General features: G+C 44.6%; 1 protein-coding gene across 2 annotated transcripts in view; it reads right to left on the reverse strand.

Moving 5' to 3' along the window:
* Nucleotides 1–17,696, reverse strand: part of RELN (reelin) — a 500,016-nt gene that overhangs the window by 129,647 nt on the left and 352,673 nt on the right. For both annotated transcript variants that reach the window (XM_006137543.4, XM_075926876.2), the window contains 2 exons: nt 7,149–7,286; nt 5,494–5,680 (listed from right to left, as the gene is read on the reverse strand). In XM_006137543.4, the coding sequence (XP_006137605.3) occupies nt 5,494–5,680; nt 7,149–7,286 (325 nt within the window). The remainder of the gene's footprint in view (nt 1–5,493; nt 5,681–7,148; nt 7,287–17,696) is intronic.

Genomic DNA, 17,696 nt, shown 5'->3' on the forward strand with positions numbered 1-17,696 from the left:
TCTACTGTGTCTCAGTCATGCTGATGGAAATAGAGATACTTGAAAATTACAGTTACAGATCCAGGGACCACTGGGAAACTGAACAAAAGACCTGGAAATGGCTGGAGATGGGGGATGGATAATGGAGAAATTATGAGAAATTATCAAAAAAGAACAAAAATCTTAGAGGAAGATTTAGAGAAGCAAAAAGGAGGTGAAACTGATCTTATCACCTGTTATCAGGTTCAAGAACTGGCCAATGCTGTACTGCCATCCATTAATATAGGTAAAGTGGTGATAGGAAAAACCAACATCCAAGAGTATCTGTGCAGGTGGAGAGTAGGGGTGAAAAATCCCATTTAATCAGTTAACCAGTTTAATGGGATCCTGCAGTCAGGGGGCTGCTCTAAACCTGCCAGATCACTGGTTAACTGGTTAACCGGTTAGGCAACATTGTTTTCACCATTTCTGTGCTCTAAAAATAGCCATAGCTTAGCACATTTTGGTATTGAGTGTCACTGACATTATAGTAAACCCATAAATAAACTTTATTAAGAGCTATAACCTGATGTGTGGACTGCCCAACAGTTGAAGGGAGGCGATTAAAGCCCTTTCCCGGGGCAAATAATTTTCAATAGAGTTCAACTGAAGTCAGTGCCAAAACTGCCAGGATTTGCTCCTAGGGATCAACTTTCACCAAAGAATCAAGGCAGAAGAGAAAAGAACTAGCTCAGTTTGGGTTAATTGCTCTTTATAAAAAAATGTTATGGAAGTCACTGACTCATTGCGTTGGAATAAACTAGGAACTAGATCCATCAAGAGAGTACTCTGGCTGTGTGGAGTCTTCTGTTTCTTCGAACTACGGCTACAAAATGGATTAATCGTCTAACCCCAAATTTATAGATTGTTTGTTCCATCTCCACAGCATATTAACTGATCTGCCACAATAGCAACAAAGTTGAACTCAGGGTTCTATGACAGACAAAAACAAGCAGAAGACAGGGACACAGCAGAGCAGAGTAGTGGGCACTCATGTTATCTTTAATTGTCTACAAAATCACAGATTCATTTTTGTCTGGGATGAGGCATACCTGGGTTGTCGACAACTCCCTTTGATGTCGGCAGGGGAGCGTCCAGACTATCGCGCTGAGCCGACAAACAGCTGATCAGCTGTTTGTCGGCTCAACGCGGCAGCCATGTAAATTTAAATGAAGCGGCGATTATTTAAATCGCCGCTTCATTTTACTCTGTCGGGTAGCCTAATCTACATGCCTCTGTCGCCAGAGGCATGTAGTCTAGACGTACCCGGGAGTGGGGAAAGAAGACATGTAATCGCACAATCTTCTGAGGTTCTACCAGTCCCACATGATTCAGGGTCTGATTGCAATTTACTTTATCCCCTGAACTAGCAGAGGCGAATCAAGCTTCATGTGAAGAACCAAGATACTATTTCAGACAGGTTTGATGTGCCTCTCATACATATAACACAAAATCCACTCTCCCAAACAGAATAATCAGCTATAAAATTAGGTTAATTAAAATAGGCCTGCAGTTACGCAAACTCACGATGGAAATGTAGGGGGCTAATTGGAAGAGTACATGCTGCAAACACACCTACAACTGATTACAATAAGATAAAAGATAAACAAAGAGTCAGTAGAACAAAGCCCAAATTAATCCTGAAACAAGAGACTGATAATGGCAGTAAACATTAGCAGTTCAAATATAAAGTGGCTATTTGAACAAATAGAAAGAAATATTCACACATATGTACGTGCTTCCAAAACAACACGCAAATGTCAACCAATGATTACAAATAATTTATTATAACCTCTATCACCATGGCTGAGAGGTGCATTGAACACAGAACATCTAAACAGAAATTAAATAAGCCACCTTCAATTATGGCACTCAGACTGCTGCTACTGAAAAAATAAATGCTAACCCAACCCCTAGAGATCAATAGAAAGAAGCCAAGAATTTCTAAATGAGATTTTCACTCTTCCTAAGCAGAAGTAAGAAGAAATATCATAAAAGAGAACCCCAGTTCATACTAGGTTAATTCTAAATTAGCAAATTAATTTGAGAAACTTGGCCAGAGAAAATGAGCCAGAAAGAGAAACATCTTACAGAGAAGACAATTATGTCAAAAATCCAATTAGCACAATTAGCTAGACAGACTGATTTGTCTATTATGAAACTTGCAGACAGCATTGCATTTCCAGGAGACTTGGCTATACACATATACACTGGTGTTAGAACTGGGGGTGCTGTTGCATCCCCTGGCTCAAAGTGGTTTCCATTATAACACAGGATTTATATACTTTGCTTCCATGGATCACAGCACCTCCAGTATAAAAATTGTTCCAGAACCCCCGCAGGTATAGAAGTTCTAACAATTACTTGATGGAATAGAGATGTGAAAATAAGATAAACAACATATAGTTACACAGCTTGACATATTAGCTAATTCCTCAAGACCTGATCCAACTTCTATGGACCGCAATGGCAGTTGGATCTGGTTCAGAAAAGGAAACCACATAACTATGTGAATAGTCTTCCTTCCGGTAACAAAGTCAGATATTACAGCTGAGGGAATGTAAGTCTGTAATCACAAAGCCATACTCCTACTCTTACATTTGGCTGTAAAGGTTTCTTTTTGGTTTCATTTGATTATATATTATTGATCTGCAGATTTCCAAATTTTCTCTTTGTTTCATGTTATTTTTGTATGTGAGCCAATTGAGTTATGCAACGTAGTCTGACAAGACCTAGCCAGGCATTTTACAGAAGGCTGGAGGAGTAACATACCGTATATTCCGGCGTACAAGACGACCTCTGATGTTAAAAAACATCCCCCAAAAATCGGGGGTCGTCTTGTACGCCGGATGCCCCGCCGCCGGAGGCCCTCCGCGGCTTTGAAAGCCTCGGGGGAAGCCGGCGGCGGGGCATCCCAGGTGCGCATGGGCTGCCCCCCCGCCGGAGCCCCTCCGCGGCTTTGAAAGCCTCGGGGGAAGCCGGCGGCGGGGCATCCCAGGCGCGCATGGGCTGCCCCCCCGCCGGAGCCCCTCCGCGGCTTTGAAAGCCTCGGGGGAAGCCGGCGGCGGGGCATCCCAGGCGCGCATGGGCTGCCCCCCCGCCGGAGCCCCTCCGCGGCTTTGAAAGCCTCGGGGGAAGCCGGCGGCGGGGCATCCCAGGCGCGCATGGGCTGCCCCCCCGCCGGAGCCCCTCCGCGGCTTTGAAAGCCTCGGGGGAAGCCGGCGGCGGGGCATCCCAGGCGCGCATGGGCTGCCCCCCCGCCGGAGCCCCTCCGCGGCTTTGAAAGCCTCGGGGGAAGCCGGCGGCGGGGCATCCCAGGCGCGCATGGGCTGCCCCCCCGCCGGAGCCCCTCCGCGGCTTTGAAAGCCTCGGGGGAAGCCGGCGGCGGGGCATCCCAGGCGCGCATGGGCTGCCCCCCCGCCGGAGCCCCTCCGCGGCTTTGAAAGCCTCGGGGGAAGCCGGCGGCGGGGCATCCCAGGCGCGCATGGGCTGCCCCCCCGCCGGAGCCCCTCCGCGGCTTTGAAAGCCTCGGGGGAAGCCGGCGGCGGGGCATCCCATGCGCGCCTGGGATGCCCCGCCGCCGGCTTCCCCCGAGGCTTTCAAAGCCGCGGAGGGGCTCCGGCGGGGGGGCAGCCCATGCGCGCCTGGGATGCCCCGCCGCCGGCTTCCCCCGAGGCTTTCAAAGCCGCGGAGGGGCTCCGGCGGGAGGGGGGGGGGGCAGCCCAGGCGCTCCTGGCGGCTTTGCTCCCGGTGCCTCTGGTCTGCTGGGGACCATCTCCAGCAGACCAGGGACACCGGGAGCAAAGGAGGCGGAGGGGCGCTGGGGTATAAGATGAAACCCTATCTTTTAATTAAAAAGATAGGGGGTCGTCTTATACACCCAGTCGCCCTATACGCCGGAAAATACGGTATTTGTATTTTCACCAGCTCCACTTCTTTGACTTGACAAAATGTTGCATGCCTTGAGGGTATAGTGAAAGAACTATTCTCTGAAAGATTACTGTTCATGCTTAGGAAAAAGAATTAAATAACAGTTACCAATGCAAATTGTGAGTTATTTGAAATAAAATATAGTACAGGCAGTCCCCGGGTTATGTACAAGATAGGGACTGTAGGTTTGTTCTTAAGCTGAATTTGTATGTAAGTCGGAACTGGCGACCAGATTCAGCCGCTGCTGAAACTGACCAGCGGCTGACTACAGGAAGCGTGAGGCAGAGTTGCTCTGGCCTGGGCTTCCTGGAATCAGCCACTGATCAGTTTCAACAGTGTCTGAATTTGGACGCCTGTGACAGAGCAGCTGGGGCGCTGCCGGGTAGGTCCCCACAGCGCCGCACCTCAGCGCTGTGGGGACCAACCCGGCAGCACCCCAGCTGCTCTACCCCAGGTGTCCCCAAGTCAGCCACTGCTGAAACTGATCAGTGGCTGATTCCAGGAAGCCCGGGGCAGAGCAACTCTGCCTCGGGCTTCCTGTAGTCAGCCGCTGGTCAGTTTCAGCAGCGGCTGACTTGGGGACGCCTGGGGCAGAGTAGCTGGGGTGCTGCCGGGTTGGTCCAGTAGCACAGAGAAGCGGTGCTGCGGGACCAACCCACAGCTCCCCAGCTGCTCTACCCCAGGCGTTGTCGTCGAGAAAAGCCTGGTCTGCTGGGGGGGGGGCACACTAGCTGCGCCCCCCCCCCAGCAGACCAGGGAGACGCGGAGCAAAGCCGCGGAGCACGCAGGCAACGGGACAGCCGCGGCGCATCTAGGCTTTCCCGCTGCCCGCTTGCTCCGCGGCTTTGCTCCGCATCTCCTTGGTCTGCTGGGGGGGGGGGGGTTTCCCCCAGCAGACCAGGGAGACGGGGAGCAAAGCCTCCTTGAGGACACCGGCAGCGGGACAGCCACGGCGCGTCTGGGCTGTCCTGCTGCCCGCGTGCTCCGCGGCTTTGCTCCGCGTCTCCCTGGTCTGCTGGGGGGGACTCCCCCCCCAGCAGACCAGGGAGACGCGGAGCAGCTTTTCTCGCCCCGGAGGACGCAGGCGGCGGGACCGCAGAGCATCTGGGTGTCCCGCCGCTCCCGTCCTCCGGGGCGAGAAAAGCCTCGTTCGTAACTGCGGATCCGACATAAGTCGGATCCGCGTAACTCGGGGACTGCCTGTATATCTAAAAATCCTGTTATAAAAAAATAGCAGAATTATTATGCAAGTTTCTCAGGTACATCCCTGATACTTTACTTACTCCCATTACACATTGTATCTTTCAGGTGAACAATCAACTTCTGCATTCTCCATCCCTTTTGTCTGTAAAAGGGCTAACGTGGCTTTGTTGTGCACGTGCATCCATACTGTAGTCAGTTTTACATTTATACACTGCCTGTCATCTAGTCTGGTACCTCCTCTTAAGCCACTGTCAATCACCTTCTTTGTTGCCATACAACCACATTAGGTTTCATTAAAGACAGATGTAATGTGTTTCTAAAGTATTCAGCTCTTGGCCATACCTTGTTGAAATAGAGGGTTGATCCAGAAGAAATGATCCCACAGCCTTGTTCAGGTTTTACAATTTCTCCTCCAATAACTTCCTGCCATTCAGTCTTCAATGCATTTGGGTTCTCAAAATCAGACATTATAGTTGAAGGGAGGGAAGTCTCAGGGTGACACTCAGTGCCCTGATACCCTGTATCGCACCTGGAGAGAAGCATAAAGACAACAGGCTCCTAAAGATACATACATCTTGTTCTACTTGATGCCATCCACCATTACTTTAAAGCAATGCAGCAGCCCATCTGAATTAGGTGCAAAATAATCAAATTCCCTGAAATCATAACTGCAGGTCCTGGCTTGGTCAGTTCAGTCCTTCTGAACAGATCTTTTGGATGAGATTTTAAAAAAATGCAATGGCTGTTCTGTTCTCAGGGGTATTGAAGGCCAAATTTCCAAACAGGCCTGCATATTTCTGAAATCTTCTGACTTGTATATTACACAATCCATGATCTGCAGGGGTACACATCTACATATGAGTGTGGATAGAGGGTGTATTAGCAAACTAGTACTGGGACATATATAAGTTGGATGAACACAGAAGGGGCTATGTACTGTTAAAATATGTCCTAAGAAAAAGTTTCATGGGATATTTAAGAAAAGGGGATGTTCTAGTGAACATGATCAAATTTCCTCTCCACTTACAGTTTTATAGTGATGCTGTCTCTCTCCGCCCAAAGATGGCTATAATTTAGCGGTTAGGTATACTTTTATATAGTCAAAATATTCTGTGATCCTTTGGGATGGAATGTAAATGAAAAATTTTGTGGGGAGAGAAAGTCATTGACATTTGGGTTACTAACTTCCATTTGTGACTTAGAAAATATTTCTCCTGTAGTAATCTATCTTGTGTGAACATGTACCGCAGCTCAACTCTTGTGTTTTAGATTCTAGTCTATTAACAGCTATCAGAAATTTTTATCTTGCTCCCATGACGGGGTTATTTGCATTTGGGATAGATAGATCTTAGTTGTATCCTTGCTGTTCCTGTGAAATTCCAGCTAGGGTGTGGAGGACAATGACTAATTTGCAGTGTCTAAGTGCTCTTGAAATTACATGTCTTTACAATGAGGATAAATATTAACTGGTTATGTTTTTTCTATATCCACTGTTTCTCTCTCTAGCTATTTAAAACATGGTAGATACTGTTGTATCTAGATAATCTTGAGGCCAGTAGTCACTAGCCAAGTCCCTGATAGAAGACACAGAAACCTAAACACAGCTCAGTTTGATACTGATTGCCAAATAGTTTCCACACGGGGGTCCACTCTGACAACATAGAATAAGCTGATCACAGCAATGCCCTCGTCATATGGATGGTGAAGCTGGAGCAGATGTAGTTATAATAGCCTTATATCACTGAAGGATCTCTTCACAGCCTGGAGCCACGAGGTATATGGTGACTTTGCTTTTGCGGACTGGATCACCTAATGGCTTTTGTACTGGTGATAATAGTCTAACCCACACATTATTTAATTTAGTTTTTTAGATTTTTAATGCTCAAAAGATATGCCTCCAAAATTCTAGGTATCCTAACATCTTTATAACACAATAAAGAAAACCTCAGCAGCATTCAAAGTCACCATTTCAGAAGGAACCGGCAAATGAGCTGTACCTGCATGAGCCATGATCACACCAGCCATGTCCATTACACATATTTGGACACTGCTGTCCAATATAGATGTTGTCTAAAGCCCATTCATCTTGGACTGTGTAGTAGCACTGACTCCAACGGAAACGCGTGGCACTGGACCTTAAAATCAATAACAACATTATCTGTAATGCTTTACCCAACTCTATGCAAGAGGCTAGAATTCAGCAAAACAGAAATACAGAATAAACCAGCATCTCAGTTCTGCTTGTAAGGGATTGAGACAACTGAAGATAGATTTTTATTAACTAATTTTCTAGAGAACCACCTTTATGTGCAGGCAAAAGGAGGGACAATTCAGTTATTCATGTTAGTCTATATTGGTAAAAACAAAGAAGAGCCCTGTGGCATCTTAAAAACTATCAGATTTATTTGGGTACAAGCTCTCATGGGTTAAAATCACTTTGGGTATGTCTAGACTACAGGGATTTTTCAAAAAAAGTGGCCTTTTTTCGAAAAATCTTTACCTGCGTCTAGACTGCAGCCACGTTCTTTTGAAAGTAAATTGAAAGAACACGGCAGTTTTTTTGATGGCGGAAAACCTCATTTTACAAAGGAATAATGCCTTTTTTTGAAAGTGCTCTTTCGAAAAACGATGCTATGTAATGCAAACTGTGCTTTTTCGAAAGAGAGCATCCAGAGCACTCTTTTGAAAAAGTGGCTTGCTTTTTCGAAAGTACTGGTTGTAGTATAGATGCTCTTTTTTGAAAGAAGCTTGCAGTCTAGATGTAGCCTTTATCAGATGCATAGGTCAGTGGGCAGGACAGGAAGTATAAAAGCTAGGGCTGGAGGTCAGCTAGATGGCAGCAACCAGTGGAGCCAGATGCTTCCTGCCTGATCTTGAGCTGGGAGACTGCTGCAGACCTCTGTGGAGCTGGGGATTGGCCAGAGCTGCCAAAGCCATCCACAGAGAAGTTGCCAGTTTGTTGCAGACCTTCTACCTTGATGCCCTAGAAGATCACCTACAGATCCGGGTATATACCGAGGGGGAGATGGGAAGTGACCCAGAGACAGCAACCTCTAGTCTGATTGCTTTGTTATTAGAGATCTAGTCAGCATGTTGCATCTGAATTCCCTGCTGACTTGCCACTGCCAGAGTTCTGGGCTGGGATGTGGTGAAGTTGGGTTGGCCTATATCTCTCCTGCTGTTCCACCACTCCTCCTTCTTAGGCCAGCAGGCCTGCATCAGCCTACATTCCACTGAGCTAGGACAGTTGGCTCTGCTCACCCCTTCCCAAACCCCTTAGACTGTGTTTGGGCACTTAACCCCTGCCAGAGCCTTAATGAATTAATGTCTCCTGTTGTCCTGCTGAATGGGCTGGGACTCATAATGGTGTTTGCTATTCTGCCCTGATTGTAGGACAGGATACCTGACTGTGTGTTGCCTACTAATTCCACAATGATGGGCAAAAAACATGAACATATTGAAGCAAAATGGCCTTCCACAGGCGCAAAGGGAGCAGAGGACCACTACCATGGACACTGTAGTAGGAATAGGGCCTGAAACATAAGCCCTTATATTAGAGGCCTAAACTAAAGCAGTGGGAATTGTGAGCAAGAGGCAGGTTTGGCTCTCAGAATCTAGCAAGAACAGGGCTTATATTGAAACATACATTTGTATTTTATATATATAGACACATTCCAAAAAGGTGATACCTGAATATTTTGATACCAAATACATATCCCAGATATAACAGGAACACGCTGACCCATGTTAAGGATAAGTTCAGAATAACAGCATGATAAATAGAGATAGTTTGATCTAACTAACATGCATAGGGTAGTGAGTAGCCCCTTTTATATGTCAATGGGTGACAACTTAATACTACAGAGAGTGACACTCTGATACATCAAGGGCAATACACAATTTTTTTGTATTGATGTATAAAGATCTATCTCAGAGGCAAAATCTCCAGTCAACATAGGGAGCAGTGGAAAGTCCTGCCATTGACTGAGCTCTGTCCATTGTCACCAACATACATGTCTTAGAATCTTCATAGAATCTGCCAGGTGCTATTACCATGCTTCATCAACAATAATCTGGGTGGGTGCCTTCGCTGAAAGAAAGCCTGTGGATATATTGGGCAGTTTAATTGAGGTGTGTTATGTCTGTGATAAACAAATGCTTATAGGATCGTCAACAGGATAGTTGATCCCTCCCTTGCTGCCTCTATCAGATAGAGACAGCAAGGAGGGGTGTAGAAGAGAGAAGTACTTCAAAGCAGCAGTGCCGCTTAGAGCCTGGGATCAGCTGGGGAGTCCCTAGCTGGCCCTGGGCTCCGTGCTGCTGCCCCTTTGACATGCTGCCACTACGGCATTTCAAAGGGGTAGCACCACGTGGGGCCTGGGGTCAGCTGGTGTCCTGTTTCAAAGGGGCAGCGCTTCATGGAGCCTGGGATCAGTTGGGGACATCAGCTGATCCCAGGTTCCATGTGGCACTGTTCCCTTTGAAACGCCACAGCGGTGTTTCAAAGAGGCAGCACTGCCCTATCGATCAATTGAATAGTCGATGTAAAAATGCACTGACTATTTGATTAGTCAATTACATAATACTTAACATCTTTAATACAGGACACTGAATGAATACACATGTAGACTACAAACTGACCATACACACTACAAACTGATTGTTAGAATTTGTTTCTATTTGCCTTTAATGCTGTAGGTACTGCTTTTTCACCTAAATGAACATTTTTTCCCATTCTCAGTAACTACTTTTCATAAAAAATAAATAAAGAATTTTATAGTATATAAAGTTAATGTGCCCAGGCAGGTCTGCAGATTTCATAGTAGCTATGAATGATCCATTAATATTTAGCACATCATTTAATACACAGAATAAGGATTCCCTAAGTATACACAGACACAACTGACCATAAACGTTCAAAGTGAGCTTTTACTGTTTATTTTGTCAGTGACCTGAAGATAATTGTGCCACAACTTCCCTCCATGCTCCCCAAAATCCTTTAAATTCTTACTACTGTGTTTCTAAAATTCACTGAAGTATATCAAGGAACACTAAAGTTCACTGAACAATAGTGCTCCTCAAGGCACCTTCATCATTTGCACGTCACTGAGATGACAATTTATAATCCCACAAGAACAGCCATAAGAATCTTATTGCATTTGAGGAAATAACAGTCACTGACCACAAGGAGAAATATTTTTGTAAAAAACTGTTTTTAAAAGATAATGCACATATTGTTGTTCCAAATTACTGGAGTGGAAGCATTATGTCTGCATTCCCTTGCTTTTAAATGATGATCACAGTGTCACAAAACTCAATTGTGCAGCACTAGAAACCTGTGGGGGATATTTTCTAAGGTACAAAGGACTATTAGGGAACCTAACGTCCATGGAATGTTTTCTATTGTGTAAGTAGTAAGCATGAGTCCTATGCACAGTTTCCTGTGGCAAAACAATCTAGACGCTACAGTATAAAAGGCATTCCCCTGATTTCTCCCAGTTGTCCCAATTGGCAGCCCATAGTGCACAGCCTAGTGGGATACCATGACACACAGGGCTCAGAGAAGCAAAGAAATTTTACACCATGAACTCTCCACTGCTCTGCACAAGTGACAGGATCAGCAGACCCACTGGTAAACATTTACATGTCTTTTTGTGTAGAGAGTTGTGCAACATACAGGATGTGGAATTTAAAAGTTCCTCCACATTTTATTCAGCAGCACTTCAGAGATGCTGTATCTGGACACATATTACTCAGCACTGTAGCTGGGACCAAAGGACTGTGCAGGAGATGCTCCACAACTTGCCATCAGTGAGGATATGTCTACACTGCAAAGTTTTTTTTTGAAAAACAGCTGTTTTTCTGAAAAAAATCCAGTTACATTCACACTGCAATCACATTCTTTTGAAAGAAAATCGAAAGAACACAGGCGTTTTTCCAACATTGGTAAACCCCTTTCAACGAGGAAAAAGGCATGTGTGGATGGGGGAGAGAGAGTTCTTTTGAAAGAAAAGGAAAGAGGAAAAAGCACAGGTGGCCACTCCATGCATAGTAATCACATCTTAAACATGAAATAGTGTCCATTCAGTGTGGATGCTATTTTTTGAAAAAGCAGATTGCTTTTTTGATGTACTTTTGCTGTGTAGTCGTTCTCTTTTGGAAGAATTTTTGTTGGAAGATCTCTTCCGGAAAAGCTTCTTCCGAAAGAAGCCTGCAGTCTAGACATAGCCTTACAGACCAATAGGTGCCATTGTATTTCACTCAGACAGAAGTGACAGTTCCCACAAGAAGTTGCCTCTCCTCCAGACATAACTTCCTGTGTATGGATCTGCTTCAGTGACTTGCCCTGTGATTTTGAATGAGAAGTAGAGTGTATGCAATGTGGGATTTGAGTACTGAGCAAGAGTAATGGAAGTGAATACATATTCTCTAACCTTATCTTGGCGTGTGGGGTGATAGCTGCAACTCCAGTCCCTATTAAAGAGTATTGTAGCTAAAACTTGGTGCATTGATTCAAAAGGAAATCCTTTAACCCAACAGCGGCATGAAATTTCTCATATTTTCAGGGGGTAAGTGCGTTGAGTTGAAATTTTTTAGGCTCGTAGAAAAGTGGCCAAAATTTTATTATAAAGAACTTATGTGAAAAGAGCTTGATCATTATGTCAGAAACTGAGAAGTGGATGATCAGACCTAGTGGTTGAAGCTGCAGTGATCAGGCCAAGTGGTCAGGCTGGGAAGCAGAGCCATAGTCAGAGTAGGAATTAAGCATGGGGTTGGAACAAGGCTGTCAGAACCACCAAGTAGCAGGGGACATTCCCTGTGAGATAGTGACATTAAGCAGACTAGAGTAGCTGCTCTCATTTGGAGCTTATATTTGGTGGCTTTGGGGGTCACCTGGTTAGAGCTGCACCTGTGGACAGACTGAGTCCTGATTGATTCATGTGGAGCCCTCAGATAATCAGCCTCAGAGATAATTAATCAGGCTCATGCTAAGGATGACCCATCAGGTTAGCAGCACCTACTGGGTTCAAGATCAGAGATTACTCATTACATTTATCCACAACCCCATCCAAAAAATGGCTACCGTGGGGGTCTTTGCTCCAGGCTTATTAGGGTGTAATTGATGGAATTCTCAAAGTGGGTTGAGCGCATGTATGTTTTTAGTGAGCTCCCACAAATGATCAGCTGGACCATAACACCTGTCCCCCAATCAATAAGGTACATGAGCATTCCAGGGGTCTTAATATCAGGTGCTGGGCTGGGCACAAAAGGAGGCAATAACATAAGAACGGCCGTACTGGGTCAGACCAAAGGTCCATCTAGCCCAGTATCCTGTCTGCCGACAGTGGCCAGTACCAGGTGCCCCAGAGAGGGTGGACCAAAGACAATGATCAAGCGATTTGTCTCCTGCCATCCCTCTCTAGCCTCTGACAAACAGAGGCCAACGACACCATATTATCCCCTGGCTAATAGCCTTTTATGGACCTAACCTCCATGAAATTATCTAGTTTCTCTTTAAACTCTATTATAGTCCTAGCCTTTACAGCCTCCTCTGGCAAGGAGTTCCACAGGTTGACAACACGCTGTGTGAAGAAGAACTTTCTTTTATTAGTTTTAAATCTGCTACCCATTAATTTCATTTGGTGTCCTCTAGTTCTTCTATTTAGGGAACTAATAAATAACTTTTCTTTATCGGCCCTCTCCTCACCACTCATGATTTTATATACCTCTATCATATTCCCCCTCAGTCTCCTCTTTTCTAAACTGAAAATCCCAGTCGCTTTAACCTCTCCTCATATGGGACCCGTTCCAACCCCCTAATCATTTTAGTTGCCCTTTTCTGAACCCTTTCCAAGGCCAAAATATCTTTTTTGAGGTGAGGAGACCACATCTGTACACAGTATTCAAGATGTGGTTTTATACAGGGGCAGTAAGATATTCTGGGTCTTATTTTCTATCCCTTTCTTAATAGTTCCTAGCATCCTATTTGCCTTTTTGACCGCCACTGCACACTGTGTGGAAGTTTTCAGAGAACTGTCCACAATAACTCCAAGATCTCTTTCCTGATTTGTCGTAGCCAAATTAGCCCCCATCATACTGTACGTATAGTTGGGGTTATTTTTCCCGATGTGCATTACTTTACACTTATCCACATTAAATTTCATTTGTCATTTTGTTGCCTACTCAAAGTGTCAGAACCTGATGGATGGTCAAGCTTTGGAGTTAAAACAGCAACAATCATGGTTAGTGGTTGGGGCAGCGGCAGTCAGGAATAGCGGTCTGGCCAGGACTTAAAACAGGGATCTGAGCAGGATTTCAGAATGGGTGGGACCAAGGCTGGAGCAGGAAGAGGAGCAGTCTGTCAGAACCACCAAGTGGCAGGGGAGTGGCCAGCAAGATAACAATATTAAGGGACTGGAGTTGTTGCTTTCATTGCCTACATCCTTGGCTCTGGACTCATCTGGCTAGACTTGTGGATTGGCTGAGCCAGGCTGACTGTTGTGAAGCCCTTAGGTAATCATGCTTAGGGATGATTCATCAGATGCAGGCTGAGAGATGAGTCATCAGTTCAGCAGCACTCCCTAGGCTCTGCAATGAGGCAGTAGGACTGGAACGGAATGTGGTGGTGGGGATGTGGGAAAGCTGTCTTTTTGTTAAAAAAGAAAAAAAAATTCTCAGCCATTATTCTGGAATATCAATAAGCAAAACAGCTCGGATTAGTTCCACAACATAGGGGTAAACTGGACAGAAGTAATTGGAAGAAACCCATGAAAATGAACAAGACTGTCACATGACTGAATAATAAAAGCCAAATCTCAGGGAAGCTCATGATACCATCTACATATTTAGTTAGTCTTTAAAGTGCTACCAGACTATTTGTTGTTTTTTAAGTTTTTCCTGTTACAGACTAACTCGGCTACCCCTCTGAAAATAATGAGCGCTATATATCTAGATATCTGTCTGAATGAAAGAAAATGTATTTAGACTAAACTCTTGATTGCAAGAGCAGTAACGGAAAAGCCAGTCCCTCCCATGCTTTTTGAAAGCTCTTCAAAGCTACACTGTAGCTCAAGGTAATAACAGGCGTAAGAGGATTACTCTATTAAAAATGGTAATCAAGATTTTAAAAAGACCATGTTAATTAAGGAAAAAAGGATAGACGGCAGAATGTCTGCTGTATTCTCAATGATAAAAAACTGGCTGACTGAACAGTCACCATTTGGCCACCTACTAAAACAAACAAACAAACAAACAAAAAATATAATACCAAAAGTTTATATAAAAATAAATTCTGGGGAAAAACATCTTTAATTTGTCACATTTGTTTCTCAAATTCTGTACTTTTTTATGGCTAGAAATCAGTTATTGGCTTCTTGCTGTAATTACTTTTGAGTGAGATTACATTTGAGTAAGTTATTGTTATGGCATTACAGTTACAAAAATGAAAGAAATCATACCGATTCCCAAATGCAGAACATGGTACTGCAAGCAAAATACTCTTCTCTTCCTTACAGAATTTTGTGATATGTGATTTAAAATAATGCTGTATTCTCTCCTGGTATTAAAGAAATTTGAGGAGTCAATGCAAATTTGAGGCTGATAAAAATACATTAGCTGTCTTCTGAGATACTGTAATTACATTTACTCAATTATCCCTGAAACTCTCATTCAGTCATTAGGTGTTGATTTGTTTATAAAGTCAGCAAACTGACAGCTGTTTGTTTCTCATTAAAGCCTGTTCTTATGTAAATGTCTTTCATAAAACTGAAATAAATTTTCATCAGTGCTAGAAATGTTCAATTAATATACAATACAATTCCAGAGAACAGGTGCATACATTTGATTTTTCCAATGCAATTTGATTCCCTATTACAGGTTTTCTAACCCAACAGATCTCAGTTAAAACAGAGACCTTATAAAATCATGATTGCTTGGAAGCACTACATTTAAAGATGCATATGTCAATATAAAAATGCCAGAAGATTAAAAAAAGTTTATGCCACAGAGAGATACTGTTTAAATGACTGATTGGAAAAGGAAAATCATCTAGTCCCAAGGTGAACATGTTCCAAGTCTAGTTCCTTGTTCAAAGCCTCAGCAAAAGGACTTTGCATCCAGGAAAAACTCCCCTCCTGAAACTAGAGGCGGAAATATAGAGCATCCCTGCATACCCTGGACCAGGGCTGGGCAAAATATGGCCCATGGGCTGGATCCAGCCCTCCAGGGCACTGGATCTGGCCCGAGGATGCAGCGGGAAGCTCTAGTCTCTGCTTGCCTCGCCCCATCTGCACGCTGCTTAGAAAAGCAGCTGCAGAGTCATTTCTCTTTCACAACTATGAGCCTGGAGCGGGGAGGGTGAAAGGTTTCATGCACTGCTCCGGCCCCTAGTACAATCCCATTGGCCAGTTTCTGGACAGGCAGCACACAAAGCACCATGCATCCCCTCCTCTCCGGCTTGTAGGTATTCACAGATGCATGTGGCCCCTGCAGCCTGTGCCGGGGCAGGGCTCCTCAGAAATGTGTTGGGCTGCTGGTTGGGAGTCACCCAGGTAAGTATCCCGGCCAGAGCCTGCCTCTGGCACCCCAAACCCTCCCTTCCTCAACCCCCTGCCTCCCACTCCTGCCCCCTCTACTCCACATAACCCAGACCCTCTGCCCCCCTTGCACCCATATCTCCTCCCAGATCCAGCACCCCAAACCCCTGTCCCAGATCACAATCCCCTCCTGCCCTAGGTCACAACTCAAACTGCTGTACTCTCTCCTGCACCCATGTCTCCTGCCCCAGGTCATGGCCCCTTCCTACTCTAGGTCACATTCCAAACTCCTGCAACCGAGTCCCCTGCCTTAGGTCAGAATCCAAACCTCTGCACCACAGACCAGTGTTCCAGGTCACAACCATCTCCTTCACCCAAACTCCTTCTCCGACCCCACACTCCCTCCTGTACCCCAGTCCTTTACCTAAACTTCCTTCTGCACTCAATCTCCATCTCAGATCCAGCATCTCCTCCATTAGTATCATGGAAGCATGTGGCTCTTGACCACTTACCAAATTCTTGGAGTGACCCGCCCCCCAATAAAAAATTATTGCCCACCTGCACTGGGTTGACTTGATGCACTTACTGCTACATTTCTCTCTCAGAAAACATACAGAATTAACAGTTATAATAGGAAAAATATATATGAAGATGAGATTAAATGATTTCTAAATGGAAAAGAAAAAGAACTACTACTGTTTTTAAAATCTGGATTTATCCTGTGTTAAATTGTGCTCTCAGATACTAACATGGCCACATATAGGCTCCATCGGGCTGCACTAGGGCTACCCAGAACTTGGTCCAGGTCATTAGTGTGGCCAGAGGGTGAATAAGTGGGTAAGGACAGATCAGAGGGGCATGGAATAGGTGATGCCATGGCTTTGCTATCCCCTGTATGCTGCAGAGTAGAAAGGGCTGACATGCATACTCTCCCATCTTCCAGCAGAAGTGAGGCCTGGAACAATTCTTTGCTGGGCTTCTCTCTAGGCTATGCAGCTTACAACAGGGCCTAGTGACACAATAAAACTGGAGAGAAGGGGAGATAAATACTAGACTTCTTTTCACAGTTCTCTTAATTGCTGCCTGCAGATGAATGTTTTTCCCTTGGCTCTTTTAAAAAAAGAAATTAGGAAAATGAAACCAGCTACCAACCCTGTATTGCCTATTCAGGAACATCTGCCCTCCCATCCTTGATATAGCTGAGGAGCAAAATTGTGGGCTGTCTTTAGAGGAGACACATCTCTCCTTATAAGACATATCTGCACACAATCAGCGAAACATATGGATCTAGCATTCTTTTGTACACTACCAACAGAACACCTCCTGCTTGTAAAGGTAGAAATTTCTTTTACTTTCCCAAATAAAAACTAGTGTTAGAAATGAGAGAGAGAGGTAGTTGTGTCCCATCCCTGCTCCTTAGTGATAAAATCCTCAGTATCAGCTGAGAATAGTATGGAGTATTCACTTTATTTTTTGGTGGACGGCATGCCATTAGTTCTCCCTTTCTGCTCAACTGGAATACTCAACAACATTATGTCATAATTTACTAAAATATATATTTTTATAAACAGGAAGCAATGTGCAGCACCCATGCCTGCTTGGTCTGATACTCTATCTTCCTTTAATGGCAACTAGATAGGCTGAAGATTGATGAGTCTCCTAAAAGAGAGACGTCTTTTAGCTCATGCAGTAGCAACTCATACATCAAAATTCAGAGGTCCTAAGTTTGATGCCATGCACTACTGATTTGGGTCTATCAACATTGCAGTGATAAATTCATATCTTAATTACATACAGAACTCAACTAAGAGAAATAAATCCCTTCAGACCGAAGATGAAATGTGATAAATTAATGACTTTTGCATGGCATAAACCAGTAACTTGACTATCATTTCACTTCGTCTCTTTCCTTTAAACAAGTCTCCTGAATAGAAGATGGAATCATTTTCTTCTGTTTTCACATGTCTAGAAAACCTAAAAGGCCCAAATAAAAAATGCCCGTATTAACAC

Source organism: Pelodiscus sinensis, chromosome 1, assembly GCF_052426305.1.
Source record: "Pelodiscus sinensis isolate ZL-2025 chromosome 1, ASM5242630v1, whole genome shotgun sequence".
NCBI classification, from domain to species: domain Eukaryota; kingdom Metazoa; phylum Chordata; order Testudines; family Trionychidae; genus Pelodiscus; species Pelodiscus sinensis.